Source organism: Lolium rigidum, chromosome 2, assembly GCF_022539505.1.
Source record: "Lolium rigidum isolate FL_2022 chromosome 2, APGP_CSIRO_Lrig_0.1, whole genome shotgun sequence".
NCBI lineage: Eukaryota > Viridiplantae > Streptophyta > Magnoliopsida > Poales > Poaceae > Lolium > Lolium rigidum.
Window position 1 is genome coordinate 167,855,094 of NC_061509.1, and position 18,224 is coordinate 167,873,317.

An 18,224-nucleotide genomic window follows, 5' to 3' on the forward strand; every position below is an offset into this window, starting at 1 on the left:
GGGTGGGATTCCCGGATGGCTTCCGCGCGCATATGGCATGTGATAGGTGGTGCGTAGGAGGTATCCTACCGCCGCGCGGAGGTCCCGCGCGATACCGAAATGCGCACCATGTAGCCGCTTCACAAAAAAAGCCCTTCCGGCACCCCGAAAATGGAAAAACCGTCGCCCGTGGTTCGGATTGGAAATCCGCGACCGGGGCCTTGCTTCCCATCCTAAGGCCCACGCACGTGCCAAATATGGCCTCGTTCCGACAAACTATGTGGTGAAACAGGCCGTTTCCTACTCATTTCCCCTAAAAGCCATAGAACTCCGGACGAGATAGCCCTGTTCGTGAAGGGTTCTCCAAGATAATTGCCGTATCCCAGTTCCGTATTTTGCAGTGGTTACTAGGACACATAAAATGACGCCACGCGGCTCCGCTCGATTTTTTGGCTCCGTTTGCTTTGCCAACTGCGCAAAACGGGCCGCCGGGACATGCGGTATGGCCGCACGGGCGCGCGCGTGCACCCGTCCGCCAACGCGCGAAACGGAAAACATTTAGCACATAAAATGACGCGTCCTAGACCTAAAAACATTTTTCCCTCCATTTATTGAGCGAAGGAAAGTGTCGCCCCAGTTCAAATCCGGACGGTTTCCGGCGGATTCGGCGAGGCACCGCGAGAAGCGGGTGGGATTCCCGGATGGCTTCCGCGCGCATATGGCATGTGATAGGTGGTGCGTAGGAGGTATCCTACCGCCGCGCGGAGGTCCCGCGCGATACCGAAATGCGCACCATGTAGCCGCTTCACAAAAAAGCCCTTCCGGCACCCCGAAAATGGAAAAACCCTCGCCCGTGGTTCGGATTGGAAATCCGCGACCGGGGCCTTGCTTCCCATCCTAAGGCCCACGCACGTGCCAAATATGGCCTCGTTCCGACAAACTATGTGGTGAAACGGGCCGTTTCCTACTCATTTCCCCTAAAAGCCATAGAACTCCGGACGAGATAGCCCCGTTCGTGAAGGGTTCTCCAAGATAATTGCCGTATCCCGGTTCCGTCTTTTGCAGTGGTTACTAGGACACATAAAATGACGCCACGCGGCTCCGCTCGATTTTTTGGCTCCGTTTGCTTTGCCAACTGCGCAAAACGGGGCCGCCGGGACATGCGGTATGGCCGTACCGGGCGCGCGCGTGCACCCGTCCGCCAACGCGCGAAACGGAAAACATTTAGCACATAAAATGACGCGTCCTAGACCTAAAAACATTTTTCCCTCCATTTATTGAGCGAAGGAAAGTGTCGCCCCGGTTCAAATCCGGACAGTTTCCGGCGGATTCGGCGGGGCACCGCGAGAAGCGGGTGGGATTCCCGGATGGCTTCCGCGCGCATATGGCATGTGATAGGTGGTGCGTAGGAGGTATCCTACCGCCGCGCGGAGGTCCCGCGCGATACCGAAATGCGCACCATGTAGCTGCTTCACAAAAAAAGCCCTTCCGGCACCCCGAAAATGGAAAACCAAGTGTGGGCCCATGTATGCGGAAATCGTCAACGCCGGGTACATGCAAGGTTAGACAAACCTTACATCACACTTGTACACATATGTTAGGGACAAATGCAAGTTTTCAAGCGATTCCGACGCTCCGGTGATCTGTATCTTGGGAAACCCTAGGGCGCGGACCCTGCCGATCTACCCCTATAGCTTTCTCCGTGCGAGGGTTTACCAATGGATTTTTTTATTTGCTTTGCTTTGTTTAGGACATATGCACATGGAAACCATAGGTTTGGAATGAAATAGGCCCCGGATGAGCCGTAGCGGGAGTTTCCACATACAAATCCCGGATTTTACCAAGTGTGGGCCCATGTATGCGGAAATCGTCAACGCCGGGTACATGCAAGGTTAGACAAACCTTACATCACACTTGTACACATATGTTAGGGACAAATGCAAGTTTTCAAGCGATTCCGACGCTCCGGTGATCCGTATCTTGGGAAACCCTAGGGCGGGGACCCTGCAGATCTACCCCTATAGCTTTCTTCGTGCGAGGGTTTACCAATGGATTTTTTTATTTGCTTTGCTTTGTTTAGGACATATGCACATGGAAACCATAGGTTTGGAATGAAATAGGCCCCGGATGAGCAGTAGCAGGAGTTTCCACATACAAATCCTGGATTTTACCAAGTGTGGGCCCATGTATGCGGAAATCGTCAACGCCGGGTACATGCAAGGTTAGACAAACCTTACATCACACTTGTACACATATGTTAGGGACAAATGCAAGTTTTCAAGCGATTCCGACGCTCCGGTGATCCGTATCTTGGGAAACCCTAGGGCGGGGACCCTGCGGATCTACCCCTATAGCTTTTTTCGTGCGAGGGTTCACCAATGGATTTTTTTAATTTCTTTGCTTTGTTTAGGACATATGCACATGGAAACCATAGGTTTGGAATGAAATAGGCCCCGGATGAGCCGTAGCAGGAGTTTCCAGCGATTCGGACGCTCCGGTGGTTTGTATCTAGGGAAACCCTAGGGGGCGGGGACCCCGCAAATCTACCCCTAGGGTTAGGGTTAGGGTTAGAGTTAGGGTTAGCAATGGACTTTTTTCCTTTGTTTTAGGACATATGTACATCGATAGCGGATGTTGGGCCTCATCGGATCCCGTCGACCCGTCTACGAAGAGCGTCACTCGTGGGATCTACATAAGCCATCTACCATTTTTTTCTTTAAAAAAGTAACTATTTTTACATAATTCATACTAGTACATAAATAAAACAAACATAATATAAAGTTAATGACCAAAAAGAAAAAAAGAAAAAAAAAATGTATGCCGAGGGTGGCCGTCGGCATAGGTGGGTGATGCCCTATGCCGAGGGTGGCCCTCGGCGCCTCGCCGACGCCGTGACCGGGCCGTCACGGCCGGAGCGGGACCGGAGCAGATGCTCGTGCTACGCCGACGGCCTTGGGTACGCCGAGGGTGGCCGTCGGCGTATCCGTCTCTACGCCGAGGGGATGTCTACGCCGAGGGGCTCTTTGGGCCGCTGCCCTGGACCGGACGTACGCCGACGGCCCCGACATTTGGCCGTCGGCGTACGCCACGGCCGTCGGCGCATCGCGCCATTCCTGTAGTGAAGCTAGCTAGGGCAATCAACTTAACTACACCACAACAACTTGCATCAATATCATTATTAAAGTATTATTATTACAACAACTTGGATCAATATCAGAACATGTGAACCACCGGTATAATCACCATACCAGTCATCCTCAAAACCTACTTTGGTACGATGATCCATACCCAAACGAGTTGTCAAAACAGGAATCCCAAACTAACTAAACTAGTGGTGATTGACCTACTCAAAGCACTAGGCCACTCTGAGGAGGGGAAGATCTACCTTCCCTCTCACACCCGAGCTTGCCGGTGGTGCGATAATACATGATTCTCTGTAAAAATTTGTTCAAAATGGCACACACCTCTCTCTCTCTCTCTCTCTCTCTCTCTCTCTCTCTCTCATCTCAGATTTTTTTTATCCGTGAAGATTTGGGTAATCCGATGGAAGCTGAAAAGTTCCCGAGGTATTTGTTGCCCCTTAATATATTTCAGAACTTTTTAATTTAAGCGTTCCAAACTTGATTAGTTATAGTGGAATATGGAAGGGTAACAAAAACTTTTGATTAATTTTCTCGGTTTTCACACTTCCTGCCTACTGGGTAGGGGTGTAAACGGATCGGATTGTAGTTTGCTCATACCATATCATTTACCATATATTTTTCTCGGATTCGAAATGGAGCATATATTGATCGATTTCGGAATCAAATACGGATATACCGGACTGCGGATTCAAATCGGAAATTGAGCGGATTCGGACCGGAAACAAAACAGTCGGATATATGCTCTCATCGGTAGATAGTTATAGTTCTTGCAAATCTTGAGGAGAGCTTTACACTTTCAGACTTGTGCAGTTAATAAAAAAGAGACAAAATGCGCTAAAAACTCAAGCATTGATAAAAATTTAGAGCTAAACATGATCCCTAAATAAAGTTGGTAACTTAATAACTTCTAATATTGCAAGACTGGACTTGGTTTATGACTCAAAAATCAGATTATCCATTTCAAAATCTTCGGATTATCCTAATTAAAGTTCGGATAATCCGTATCTGCATGCTATTTGCTACCATATCATATACCGTATCCGGAGCACCATTTCGAAATCCGATATTCTTATTCGCTGGATTCTTTTAAATCGGATATAGATATCTTAGAATGGATTTGGCGCCGGTTTTGGTGCGGAAATTATTCTATCTGTTTGCACCCTACTAGTTGGGCCTTCTAGGAAGAAGGGCAAAAAAAAAAAAAGCGCCCGCTAGATGGGTTCTAACGCACAACAATGGCACAATGAGCGATGACAATGAATTCTAGTGAGTTTGTTTGGCACGCAATTTATGTCAGAATTGATCTACTCTTTTCTAACCTGCAAAGTTTTGAACTCAGATTTTATTTGAAACTAGAAGGATACCCCGCGCTTTGCAGCGGGAATTTCTTCGATTACTCTATTTTGTAAAAAACAAAAGGGTATAAGTTGATTGGAATATGATATTATTTGTAGGAACATGCAGGATGCGTAAATATTCAAGAGGCTAACTTTAAAAAAATGACTTCAAATGGTTATGTAGTTGGTGTCTAAAAGTTGATGATGTGGATAATTGGATGGCTTAAAAAATAGATGATGTGGCTTGTGTGTAGAGTATTAATAAATGTTAGTGGAGGATGACATGGATAATTGGATGGCTAATACTACCTCCGTTTCAAGGAATAAGGCGCACGCGTATTCCAAGATGAACTTTGACCATAAAAATTGAGGAACAAAACATTAATTATATTATATGTATATAGTATCGTTGGATTCGTATTGAAATGAACTTTTTGGTGATACTAATTTCATACAAACAATCTTTATCTATTTGAAGTAATTCTTGGTCAAACAAAAAACTCGTAAAATGAGAACGCCTTATTCTTTGAAACGGAGGTAGTAGAATGGATGATGTGGATAGCTTGCATGTTGAGATAGATAACTTAAATAACCTTCTAGTGGAGTTTTGCTTTATAAAAGATATAGATTTCTCAAACGGTAAGAAAATCCTTGATTTCTATTAGTATCAGTTAGAAAACGGATCTAGCAAAAGTTTCCAGTAAAAAATGGATCGTTGAAAATCCTTGGACTTGGCATTGGCCCCAATATTGTAGACTGTGTCTCCTCAAAGTTTCTGTTTCTCGGTGGACTAAGAGTATCTCCAGCAGACGCGCTATATTTGGGTTTACAGCGCGCTATGTGGATGCAGCGCGCGGCGGTAGCAACAACTTTTGCTGATGCGCTAAATCGCCGCGCCGAAATGCAGCGCCGCATCCGTCCATTTGCAGATGCGCTAAAATGTCGCGCCAAAAACAACAATTTCACACAATTGCGTACGTAAAATAATATAAAATAATAGATCAAACAAAATGTAAAAATAAACTGGAAATATAAATATATTGCAAAGTTAAACCAAATTTTGCTACAACCAAATTTATTTTTAAACTAGACTAATAAACTATTCGGAATCCCGATCGAAGTGGGAGGAGCCCGGTGTTGTCGACGACACCGGAGTCGACGTCCACTCGAAGGACGAGGAAGAGTCGACGACGATCCTCGACGGGCCGTCGCCATTTTTCTTCCCCTCCACGTTCCTCGTAGCCTTCTCCTCCCTCTCCTTCTTCCTCACCGCCGCCTTCGCCCTCCTCTCCTCCCGGTCCGTCTTCTTCGCCGCCTTAACCGCCTCCTTGGCCTCCTCCTTCTCGCCGTAGAACGCTTCCATCGCGGCGACGTCCTCCAGGAACTGGCGCACCCACTCGAGGCGCATGCGCTTGTCGCGCTCCGCGATGACGAGGCTCTGCCTCGCCTCATGGGTGACGGCCGCCGGCGGCGGCGGTGCGAGGGCTTCCGCCTGCACGCGCGTCCAAATGTTGCCGAAGTTCATCGAGCGATGGGAGCGTCCGAGGGTCAGGCTACGGCGTCGTACTCGCACGCCGCCTCGTGTGCCGTCTCGAATGTCTCGATCTCGGTGTAGAAGGTTCCGTTCGGCCGCACCCGAACGCCGCGGTAGCCGAAACTCGACCGGCGGCGGTGAGGCATCTCGTCGGTGGAGGTGGAGCGGCGCGCGAGCGACGTGGAACGCAACGGAAACAACGCGGAGCGAAGTGGAGGGGCGGCGAAGCAACGCGCCGCTGAAACTTCCTAGCGGTTGGGCGCGCACGCTGCATTTTATAGCGCGCGCTGGAAACGGCGTGGCAGGTTTGGCGCGTAGGATGGCACAAAAGCGCGCGCATTTCAATGGTTAATTTAGCTTGCGTGTTGGAGATGCTCTAACAAACGATCGGCATGCTCTATCACTGACATAATTGATGATTTTGGGGTTGTCCATTGAACGAGCTGTCATTCTCTTCACGTCGCTGTTCGACTATTTTTTGGATAAAAACGGCTCCCTGGAGAAAACGAACCTTCTTCCTTTCTCTCTGAATGGGCGCGAGTCGAGGCTCCAGCTTCAGACTACCTTTCCCCTTTTGGGACTTGGTATGACCATCAAGTGGAAATTTTCGACGAGGTCGTTCAATCAAGTGGGCTATGTGAGCTGATTTGGTCTTTATCGACGCCGCAAATCCGTCCGTCACTGAAGAATGCAACCAAGATAGAACCAACGTTGCCACGAATCCGGATTGGTTTATTGTCTTTTGTAAACAAAACAGTTTTTTTTTCTTCGATATGGGAGCATAGTCCCGCTGCCCCGGCCTCTGCATCAATAGATGCACTTTGATGCACACAGACATGTCATTTATTTAAAAAGATGTTCAAAGTGTAAACAAAACAGTTAAATTACTATACTGCTAAATACTTGAATATCCTCAGTTTCCGTTGTCAAATCAGGATAGGTAATCAACATATGGACCAATCTATCGACATCTCCCAAACGGTGGATGAGGCCGCACTAGGAGCAGGAGAGTGACTAACGAAGCCTCCGAAGATACTCCGCGCGCTGGGGAAAATGACAGCCGGGCTGCAAGAATTTAAGACCTGCATGCTCAGCGTAGATTCAATCAAGTCATTAACTTTTGAGAACCGATCAAGTCATCGACTAGTTAAAAGAGGGGAGCTAAAGGAAGCAGCTTCGCTGTGTAAAAAATTGAATAATACTTTGCATCATTGCATGGGCCATATGTACAGTATACAGGCCATTTCATGCCAAAAATAACGAGATATCAGTACGGAGGACCAAGTTGGAACTGGAGTTGATCGATGGGCAGGTTGAAAGATATGCAGCGCATGCATTAGGTGCATTTATAAATTATGATTTGACGAATTAATGAATCGATGCTAGCTACTCTTTGATTTCATGGAGTTAGCTCAACGGTCAAAGTGTCAACGAACCTTCACATATGATCTTTGTTGAGTCAAACTAGCTGAAAACAATGCCCAGCGCGCCAGCCTCCTACTGGCAGGTACGATACACAAATTGACGCGCTGATATTCAAACATCTCCCACTACTGGCCAGTGTGTCATGTTCATACGCCGGAGTCGTAATCGCCCATCAATTATGCAGTATCTAGTGAAGTGTTGACTGTGTAGCTCCAAGAGCGCTCGTCTGCAATGGAATTTTGCTCCCAGGTAAGTTCGTAACTTCTATTATTGTGGGAAATTCTATTGTGAGCTTGTGAGTTTCCCTATTCTCAGTTAACGAGCACAATTTATTTCTCGCATGTAAGTTCGTAAGATTGGTGCCTTGCTGGAATGTAGGGATCATCATACACACGAACTGTCGCGCGTTGATTAGAGTGTTTTTCTCCTTCTCTTCATTAAAGATTTTAGCCTAATCATATTTTCCTAGACTAATCCTGCCCCAGATTAAAAAGGTGGATACGCGTTTGCTCCAAGAAATAAAAAAGGAAGTGATAAAATTTAAAAGGGAGTCACGCTTGGGACGTTTCAGTAGTTTAACTCGCAGGAGCCGCGTGCAACTGAAGATAAAGCTAAAGCATCAGCCTAAAGCTAAGATTTTTCATGTACCACTATGCAACAGACAGGAATCAAGTCCTAGGATAAAGGAAATATTAATAGTGCACTGCAGTCTGCAGATAACCTTTTCCCCCTGTTTCGATCGCCCACACGTGCCCTCATAGAATGAATTTACCAGGATGCTTCTACAGTTCCACATGCAGCACAAATAATAAGGGCATCTCCAACGCGACGATCCGAACGGACACGCTGGGCCGGTTTGGATGGTCGCGCGGACATCTAGACAGCGGCCCGCATCCGCGTATCCATTTGGGTCGCACGCTACGCTCAACACACGGATGCCATCACATATGTGAATCAAATCAAAAACAAAAGGAAAAAATTTAAACCTAAAGGAAGTTTCATTAAACATATGCCTTATTTTGAGCAAATTTGTACATATGCCCTATTTTGGGCAAATTTAAACTACCAAAAGAAGCCCTCTATATGGGCTTAAAAATTAAAAACAAATAAAAAACCCTCTATTAGGGTTTGAGGACGACGAGGTGGTCGTCGGTGCGCCGCCTAGTCCCTGTGGGCCTCGTCGCCGTCGGCGTCGACGACGTCCCCGGGCGGCGAGGCACTGTTGTGGCTCGACCGTGCCGGGGACTCCAGCCACGGTGACCACAGGGCCACCTCCCAGGCGGAGTGCGGGTCCGGAGCCGCCCGCTGCTCCACCGTAGCAGCCCGTAGCAGCGCCTCCTCCCTGAGGCACTGCTCCCTCTCCTGCCACGCGAGGAGCCTGGCCATCTGGCGCCTCTCCTGCTCCGCGAGGTGCTTGGCCTCCTCGCGCATCTCCTCCTCGTGGCGGAACCTGGCCTCCTCGTGCCGCCGCGTCGCTGCCTCCTCCCGGCGGACCTGGTCGAGCAATGCCCAGGCCTCGGCGTCCTCGGCTGCCTGCCGGGCCTCCTCCTCCATCGCGGAGGTGCGAATGGCTGCCGCGAGATGCGGCCACTTCGCCTCTTCCTCCGCCGCGGACAGCGCCAGAGCGGCGCGCAGGTCCGGATCTTCTTCCTCCTCCGGCTTCGGCAGCAGCAGCGGCGCGGGTTGCGCCAATGCCGCGCCAACGCAGGCGGCATGTCCGATGTGGAGACCGCCGCGGTTTCCACCGGCCCGCAGCGCCGGTGGAGGATGGCGGCGGCTGCTGGCCTTGCCGTCGTTGGCACCGGGAGCAAAAGCCCTCTTCGGGGCCATGGCGACGGTTGCGCGTGCTTGCGGAACCGTCGATTGTAGTGGGGAGTGGACTGGACAGGGAAAGATCCCTCCCAGTCCACATTTAATATGACGCCCACCCCCACCGATAGTTGGCCCCAAGGGAGACGAGCAGGCAGGCGGACGCGACCGGACGGCGCGTGCCATCCGCGACACAAACCTAGCCCAGATTTAGGCCGAGTTTGCGTCGTCCCGGACACCGCGGCAATCCGCATTTACGATGCGTGGCCACATTGGACCGCAGATTTATCCGGTTAGACCCATCCGGATTCACGAAGTCTCTGAAGTGCGTCACAAGATACTCAAGATCCACAGTGTCGATACCTGGATACCTAATCATGCCAGTCTGAAACGGGGCGGAAGTAAAGGAGTGCAGTCCCATGCGTCGTCGTTACTTAACTATTTCTTCTAGTGTCCTGCATAGGTAGGAGTAGTGGATTAGTTAAGTAAACTTTTGACACTGGACAACACGTCTCCCTATATGCACCTGTTTTAGAGGTCAAGTCCAAGCAAGTAACATCAGACATGTAGTGCAAAAAGCACGCGTTCACATTGCGTATTGTAAAATCCAGTTGACAAGCGTATTTGTTAGTGGGAGTATTTTTATTTTTTTGAGTATTTATTAGTTGGAAAATGTTATACACATGAGGAATTGCATTGCGGTCCTTTTAACTTCTGCATCAAAACATATTAATCCAACAAGTTAAATAACACAGTGTTCAAACTCGTATATATATAATGGTCCAAATCATCTAATCGGAACTAATATAAATGAAAAAGTGAAGTCTACTTTTACATCTTAGTTCTACAATGGTGTCATCTTTTACGGAAGATATTTAAGCAATAACATAGCAGCCCTCACAAATGTAAAGGCAACATATTTTTAGTGTGAGGAAAAAGGGTTAATTGTTAGTTTTGATCTTATGCGGTTATTTTTCCTTCGTTTGCCACCTTGTTGGAAAATACACGGCGTTTAAATATAGATACTTTCCTAAATGTGTAACTTTGACATTTATTTTATGATGGTAACGAGTGAAAAAAGAATTCTAAGAATAATTACATCACGAAAATATAATGATACTGATTCTGTTTTTCTCAGCAACCTATTCATGCAGTTCGGTTTGCAGTTACGAGAACACAAACATAATTAGCCCGTGATCATGCCGCCTACTGCATCATTTTTTGCGCTAGGGAATGTATCCAACCTTAGTCCTTTATGTCAATCCTTACTGTCATTTTATGCATGCATCTTCAGAATATTTCGGTTAACTTGTTCATATGGTACTCGTAAAAAGAAATGTAGGCTTGCTCTAAGAATTTTTTTGCGTGCATATACATTAGAAACTTTAATAACTAAATGACTAGCATGTCCTCAACCCTTTGCTTATAGCAGTGGATGCTCATTTACGTACAACTCCGCTGATTTGCATGTAGGTGTCTAATTTCTCCTCCCATTTTTCAACATATAGCCCCTTTGATACTGTGTATGTTGTTAGCACTATTCATCGTCCTTACAGTATAAGATGTGAAGAGGAAACCGTTCATTGACTATTATTTTTAATATCGGATCCAATCATGTTTTTGTCGTAATCCAATTACGTATTTTTCCATTATTATATTTACATTTACGTGTGTGTCGGGGGCTGGGAGGGGGGGGGGTAACAAGTTTTTACTCCTACTTAACATGTACTTAGTGAATATGTTTATACAAGTAATTAACATGTATTCTTATAATTATTTTGATTTGATAAATGTCTAAGTGCAATTATTACATAAGATCTATTGCTAGGTAATGATGAAGATCCTATAATTTGCAAGAAAATGATGATGTAGATCCTATGGATAAGATTTGTTTAGGTGCAATTATGAAGTTTTAACATATGTGATGTGGTTATGGATGACTATATGTAAATCTAATGGGTAGGTTCATTAACGGATTATATGCTTTGGTACAATTACGATAATGTAAGAGACCTGACCTATTTAGGTACAACATCAAAAACATTATGTATTGGCGCGCACCATGCAAGTCACGTGGATGTGCTAGTCAAAAACGCTAAAGCAGGTCTAGCAGCAGTCACGTGGAAAGGGATCCATTTTGAACATCCATCAACATAACCATATTTTTTAAAGTTTTAATAAAATCATATTATTATGATTCAAGATGATGCGAAATTCATGCATGCAGAGAATATTAATCCCTCCTTTCAAATATAATTGAAGTTTTAATTATATGTCGTAAGACAAACTTATCTAAGTTTGAGAGGATCTTTTTTAAATGTCAATATTTACAACATCCATCTTTATAGTACAAAAGTAAATGTATGACGAATCTAATGAAACTAAATTCTTGTTCTTGATGTTCACATATTTTTTTATAAATTTGGACAAACTTGATTTTTTTTAAAGAATAATCTACTGATCTATTAATAATCATCAACGGTAATATAAAGAGCTCTAAAATTAATAGAAATTACGAACAGATTCTTGGACCATCTAGCTAAGACTACATCCACATATTGTACTAGTTTGAATAACGATCCATATCACTGTTATGTGAGCCCTCAAACAGACTATTTTCCAAAATTCTAACTCGGTTGACAAAATAGAGTTTTCATTGATCAAGGTAACAGGGTATTACAATCTTCAGTGATAAGGTGATGGAGTAGAGAAACTTCCGAATGGCCAAGTGGCTCGCCTTGTGGTTGGTCCTGATCCAGTACGAATTGTCTGAAACGGACCTTGCGGCATGCGGTGCTTGGACTCGTCGTTTGGTCCTGTTTCCACGTGCACGAGTGCCTCAGGAAAGTGAGAGGATTGCCAACTGGGTCAGTCCTCGCTCTCCCTAAATCTGAGACAAGCTCTGCAAGTCACCAGCCTGCATGAACAGTCTGACCCAGAAGTCCATCTCGTCGTTGCTCGACGACGGCGATGCACTGTCTGCACCGAAGGGGTCGCCGGCTTCCATGGAGCTGTCCACCGCCGTTGCCAGTGTCTCGGACCAGAAGCTGTCGTCGATCTGGAACTCTTCAGAGTCCGAGCTGAAGCTGCTCGTGCTCTCCAGCGACGTTGCCACCGAGTCGTCGGTGGTGGCGGAAGACGACGTGGAGAGGGACTGCTCCGGTGACGAAACCAGCTCGGAGGTTGGGCCCTCGAGCGCGGTCGGAGACACAGGTTTCTTTGGTTTCCGCTTAGGCGCGGCTGTTGTTCCTTGTTCGGACTGAAAGACTGCGGAATATTGATTGTATTGATATGCGGTAATTGGTGATTACATTGAGCCTCTTGGGCTGTTTATATAGTACTAGAGACTTGGAGGGCAAGAAGCCTAGTAGAGATAGAATTGGAGTACAATCTTGAACTGCCTAATATAGCCTAGACGTGATATACTCTAACACCCCCCCGCAGTCGGATCGGTAGTGACGCGAATACAGCAAGAGCGTCGCGGACGGTCCGACTGGAGCATAAGCCGAAGGCGCCGACTGGAGAGGGGGCCGGTGGATGATAGCCCTTGATGCCGATGTCGATGTAGCCGGTATCCAGGGCGTTGTAGTCGCGGTCGATGGAGTCGTGTGTGATTGAATCGCCGTTGATGAAGTTGTTGATGTTGATGTTGTTGTGGTCGGTGTCGTCTTGAGCCCGGGGGAAGTCGCCATATTGATAAAATAAAAGGCGGTTGCAGCGGTAGTCAACTCGAGGTAGACGTGGCTGTATTTGTGGTAGTTGAGGTAGGCGACACGCCGCGCCGAACTTGCCGGGCTCGGGAGCACGCCGGGGACGAAGGCACGCGCCGGTGTTGCCGGTACCGGGCGTGCGAAGACAGGGACCACCATGAGCCATGCGCGCCAGAGTTGGATGGAGTAGCAGAGAAGGCCTCCGTGTACGGTCGGTTGCGCGCCGTATGCGCCGGAGTAGACGAAGTGGTTGCAAGAAGAAAATTGAGCACATGCGGTGCAAACAAAAAATTTAGACTGCAACTCTGGCGGTATGGTCATTGTGGACGAAGATGGCGAGGTGGTTGTCGATGGCGATTGAACTGCAGCAGTAGTAGATGTTGGGGATCGAACCCGTTTTATTCATCTACATGCAGGAGCGCGGCGACGCAGAACCCGTTGGCGTTGACGAAGACCTTGATTGGTGATGACGGCGACGATGCGAGTACGAGTGGCGGAGTTGTTGGTGTAGATGGTTGTTGGCGATGATGACCAGCGACGATGACTCGACGTAGATCGGCTTGGCGATGTAGATGTACAGCGTGATGCAGCTTGGCTTGGAGTAGAGCTAGTCCATGCCCAGATGCACATGCACGTGAGCCATCCATGCAGAACGGCCATCCCTGGATGTTGTTGCGGGTGGACTCGCCGACGAGAGCAAGCTAATCGGATCTAATCTGACTTTGGTGGCTAAGAAACTAGACAGATCTAATTGGGAAACAAAAAGGAAGCAGAAAACGAAAATTGCTAAAACTATGAACTAGATGGGAAGTAAAACTAGCTACGAGATCGGATGCCCCCGGCGGAGATCATGGAGATCGATCTCCCCGGGGGCGGCGGAAGCGGTGGGTGGCTAAACCCTAGGTCGCAGAAAGAACCGCTCTGATACCATGAAAGACTGCGGAATATTGATTGTATTGATATGCGGTAATTGGTGATTACATTGAGCCTCTTAGGCTGTTTATATAGTACTAGAGACTTGGAGGGCAAGAAGCCTAGTAGAGATAGAATTGGAGTACAATCTTGAACTGCCTAATATAGCCTAGACGTGATATACTCTAACACGGACGACTCAAGTCGCTTCTTGAGGTGCGTGTGCCAGACATTCTTGATCTCGTTGTCCGTCCTCCCGGGCAGCCTCGCCGCGATCATCGACCATCTGTTGCCGAGCATGGCGTGGAGCTGGATGATGGCGTCCTCCTCCTCGCCGGTGAAGTTGCCGCGCTTGACGTCCGGGCGGAGGTAGTTAATCCACCGGAGGCGGCAGCTCTTGCCGCAGCGCAGCAGCCCGGCCTGCTTCGGCAGCGCCCGCCAGTTGCTGTGCCCGTGCCGCTCGATGTGAGCGACGAGGATCGCGTCTTCCTCCACCGTCCACACTACTAGGAAAAGGCTTACCGCCGGCGACCTGAAAAGGCTTACCGCCGGCACTTTCGGATTCGCCGGCGATAACCTCGCCGGTGGTAAGTGGTTACCGCCGGCACCTTCGGTTTCGCCAGCGGTAATGTGACCTTATCCCCGGCGCTTTCGTGTACTCGCCGGCGGTATTTGTTACCACCGGCACCTCCCTACTCGCCGGTGGTATTTTAAGTTACCCCCGGCACATAGGCAAAGGCGCCAGCGGTATGTTGAATAGGATTAAAAAAAAAGGCACGGAAATAAAAAATGTAAAGCAGTCCACACATTGTTTAAAGCAATATATCACGCTACAACGTCCAAACAGACATCCTGGTTATATTAACTTATAGTTGAACAATTAAACAGTAGTAAATTACAACTATTAAATTACAACTGTGTAAATAAACTTGCTCTATGCCCTCAAGGTACCCCAGGAAATGGTCGATGCCACGTGTTGTCTTCTCTGCAACACCTGCTGACAAACCAATGTGTCTTATACATTTGAAGTGGTAATAACCAGAATATCACACAATATCCTTGGATTCAATTCTCAACACCTGACAGTACACTTGGATATAACTCATTTGTTAAGAAAACAAAATTAACATTCCCATAGTACTTTGGATTTAATTTTTAGCATATGCTGCCAATTAGAAAACAAAATGTAGATGTGTACATATGTTTATATTACAGCTAGACCTACAACAATGTATAACAGACCACACAATTCGAAAAATAAAATACTGATTTTAATCACTTCCTTCTGAACAATCAAATAGAGGGGCTACTAACTTACATATCACTGTTTTGACTAATCCAGTTCAGAACACAGACAATATAGCCACTAAAAAAAATTGAGTTCCATCTGTATCAAATATTAATGATCACAGGAGGGAATCATCCAACGAAATTAATTAATCCAGAGTTAAAATGCTGCCAAACTCAAAATCAGCAGGAATTATTAATACTAGCTTTCATGAAACGTGTTTACTTGCAGGAAAATATGGGCAATTTTCGCATTTGTGCAGCCTCTGCACACAAGCAGCAGAGTCCAAGTATACTAGTCAACTGCTATTCGGTTCAACTGTAAAAGTTTCAAGCGAAAGCGCTACCATTGACATAGGGATACGGACCTTGCGGAGTTCGTCCCAGAGCTTGTAAAACTGGGCGTCGTGGGGACTGCGCGCATTGTGGGCGAGCTCGTGGAGCATGGTGTCGAGCACCTCCTCGTAGGGTATGAATTCGTTGTCCCGACCGTCGGGCCGCAGCCGCAGCTTCACCTCGGCGCCCCTGTTGACGTTGAGTCCCAGCAAACTAGGGTTCTTCGGCCTGACACCACAATCGAGAATCACACCGCCGGCACACGGAATCGGACGAGATAGATAGGGGAGATGAGGATAGGGCGAGTAGGGTTAGGGTTTGGTGGCGCGCTTACGAGAACTCGGAGAGGACCTTGACGCGCCACTTGCGGCGGCGCATGATGGGCTGGACCTGCTTGGCGATGCGGTCGAGGAGCGCGCGGGCGGAGGGCTCGTCGGGCTTTCGCTTGAGGGCGCGGATCTCCCACACCTTGTGCACGTCGCCTGCCTCCATCGCCGCCGCGGATTCACGCCGACCCGGCGCCTGCGATTTGAAATCGATTTGGGGGCGGCCAGCGACAAGATCCGCCGCCCCGTTGACCAGATCCCATCCAGCGCGAATCGAGCACCTGGGCTAGGGTTCGTCGTGGGAACGAGGGGGAGGGCTGCAGGAGTGAGAGAGAGAGAGGTTGGGGTGCGGGGGAGAGAAGAGGGCAGTGGTGGCTGGAGGCGGAGGAGGAGGGGCTTGGGTGGCCGCCGACAGGATGGGGAAGAGAAGTGGGGATTGGGAAGGAGACGGAGTTGGATATGTGCGGGGTGGCTTAGGGCCAAATACCCTCGGCGAGTTTCAGCTGCAAAGGCCGGCGGTAAATTCGGTCCAACTCGTTCACACCGGCCCAGTTTACCCGCGTCGAAAATAAATCGTTATTGCTGGTGGTATTGAAGTTACCGCCGGCATTTTCGGGGCCAAATCGCTGGCGGTAATGGGAAGTCCATCTGGATGCTCTTGGCCCAACTTACCCCCGGCGATTTCGATCCCAACTAGCCGGCGGTAAGGGGCCTATCCCTGGCGACCCCAAACCAGCTCGCCGGCGGTAACTTACCGCCGGCCACCTCGAAACGGACTTGCCGGCGGTAATAAATCCGGCTATAAGCTTATTCCTAGTAGTGCCACGGCCCCCTCTTGAGCCCCAGCTTCTCGCAGCAAGGAGACCTCCCCATTGCTGTTGCTCGGTTCTTCTCGGACGGTTAAACCACTGGTATTCTGCGAGTGATGGATGGTGGATTATTCGATGAGGATGTTGGCTGCCTGAGATGCTCAGACGAGTACGGCTGATATATGCTGGTGTGGATTGCGAGGGCGTGGAGCTATTTATGCTCGGTGCGGGGCGATGGCAAAACGTGAGAATTTTGGTGACCTTCCGCGAGGTTGCGCGGGGTGACAAAACGAGGGGAAAAGTATTTTTTTTAGGGCGACGGCCTGACGGGGTCCATGCACGTTGCTTGCTTCCTTGTTTATTGTTCATCTTGTTGTACTTGTACTTTAGTTTCTTTTTTGCGGCGTACTTTAATTTGTAGGGTCAGGCATGCGGGTGCCCTCCTCTCTCCGTGTGGTTTGAAAAGGTAAATAGGTTGAGATAGTCTGTTTATGGCTGTATGCTTAAGCACTCCACTGGGGGTCACTAATATTCAACTACACCACAAAACCTTGATTGAGGTTCACTAACAAAACCTTAGATGCCAAAAGATTTTCTGGAAAGCTCTTAATTAATGAGATACTCTGCTTAGACTAGTCACAATAGAAAGTATCATAGACTAGTATCATACATATGATACTAATTTATGATACAACACCTACAATGTATAGTAGTAGTATCATAGTTTTATCATATTTAATATTTTGTAGAATCTCAATGCAAATATGTGTACATGATGTGTTTGCCACTAAATTTTTTAGTTTTACGTGCTATGATACGGTATCTACCTATGATACTACTCTCACCTCTCTCCTCATTAATTGATGTGCCACATAAGATTTTTGTATACATGACATGCATGATACTACCTATGATACTACCATTGTGGCTAGTCTTAGGTATAAAAGTAAGACCTTCTACATATTTTATAAAGTGGATTAAATACGGACCCAAATGAGTGAACCTATATACTACTAAATGTGCCTTATCTTTTTCGACAATTAATAACATACACGAAAATCCGATTAAATACTTGTACTTCCTGCATCTCATGAAACATGTCTCCACTTTATTTTAATTTGGATGTATCAAAAAAGCTAAAAGCTCTTATATTAATGAATGAAGGGATTATAAAGGTAAAAACTAGCTCTTGGGGTTAAGGTGCGAGCATCTCTTAAGGAGATGTTTTAACCAACTTATTAAATCATCGATGCAATCGACCACTTAAGTGAACTACAACTGCAACCTTTTCATCGCTAGAAGCAGGCATGTAAAGTGATGGGATTGAATTTTACTCTTATCATATTCTCTACCATATTTTTCCCTCGGATTCGGAGCAGAGTGAATAATGACCAATTACTCATTCTAATGTGGGTATATCATACTCCCTCCGTCTCAAAATTGTAGAGAGTCTAAAGATTGATCAAAAGTCAAACCTTACTAACTTTGACCAAATATTTAGGAAAAAATATTTACATCTATAATATTAAATGGACATATTAAGAAAATAAAATTTATGTTGAATGTATTGATGTTGATTCAGTATTGTATATATTTATATTTCTATGCATAAACTTG

The 18,224-nt window shown here is 47.2% G+C and overlaps 1 protein-coding gene across 5 annotated transcripts; it reads right to left on the reverse strand.

Annotated features, from left to right (window-relative positions):
* Positions 1–12,062: 12,062 nt before the first annotated feature.
* Positions 12,063–16,769, reverse strand: LOC124692579 (transcription factor MYB30-like). 5 transcript variants are annotated; one of them, XM_047225977.1, is made up of 4 exons: positions 16,625–16,769; positions 14,049–14,366; positions 13,003–13,022; positions 12,063–12,476 (listed from the first exon to the last, which is right to left on the reverse strand). In XM_047225977.1, the coding sequence occupies exons 1-4, from the start codon at positions 16,669–16,671 to the stop codon at positions 12,112–12,114; spliced, it is 750 nt and encodes a 249-aa protein (XP_047081933.1). In that variant the 5' UTR covers positions 16,672–16,769; the 3' UTR covers positions 12,063–12,111. The 5 variants fall into 5 exon arrangements, with proteins under 5 accessions (XP_047081933.1, XP_047081934.1, XP_047081932.1 ...); XM_047225978.1 differs by lacking the exon at positions 13,003–13,022 and adding an exon at positions 13,516–13,532 and having other exon boundaries at positions 12,063–12,467; positions 14,046–14,366; XM_047225976.1 differs by lacking the exon at positions 13,003–13,022 and adding an exon at positions 13,331–13,343 and having other exon boundaries at positions 14,042–14,366.
* Between the last annotated feature and the right edge of the window lie 1,455 nt (positions 16,770–18,224).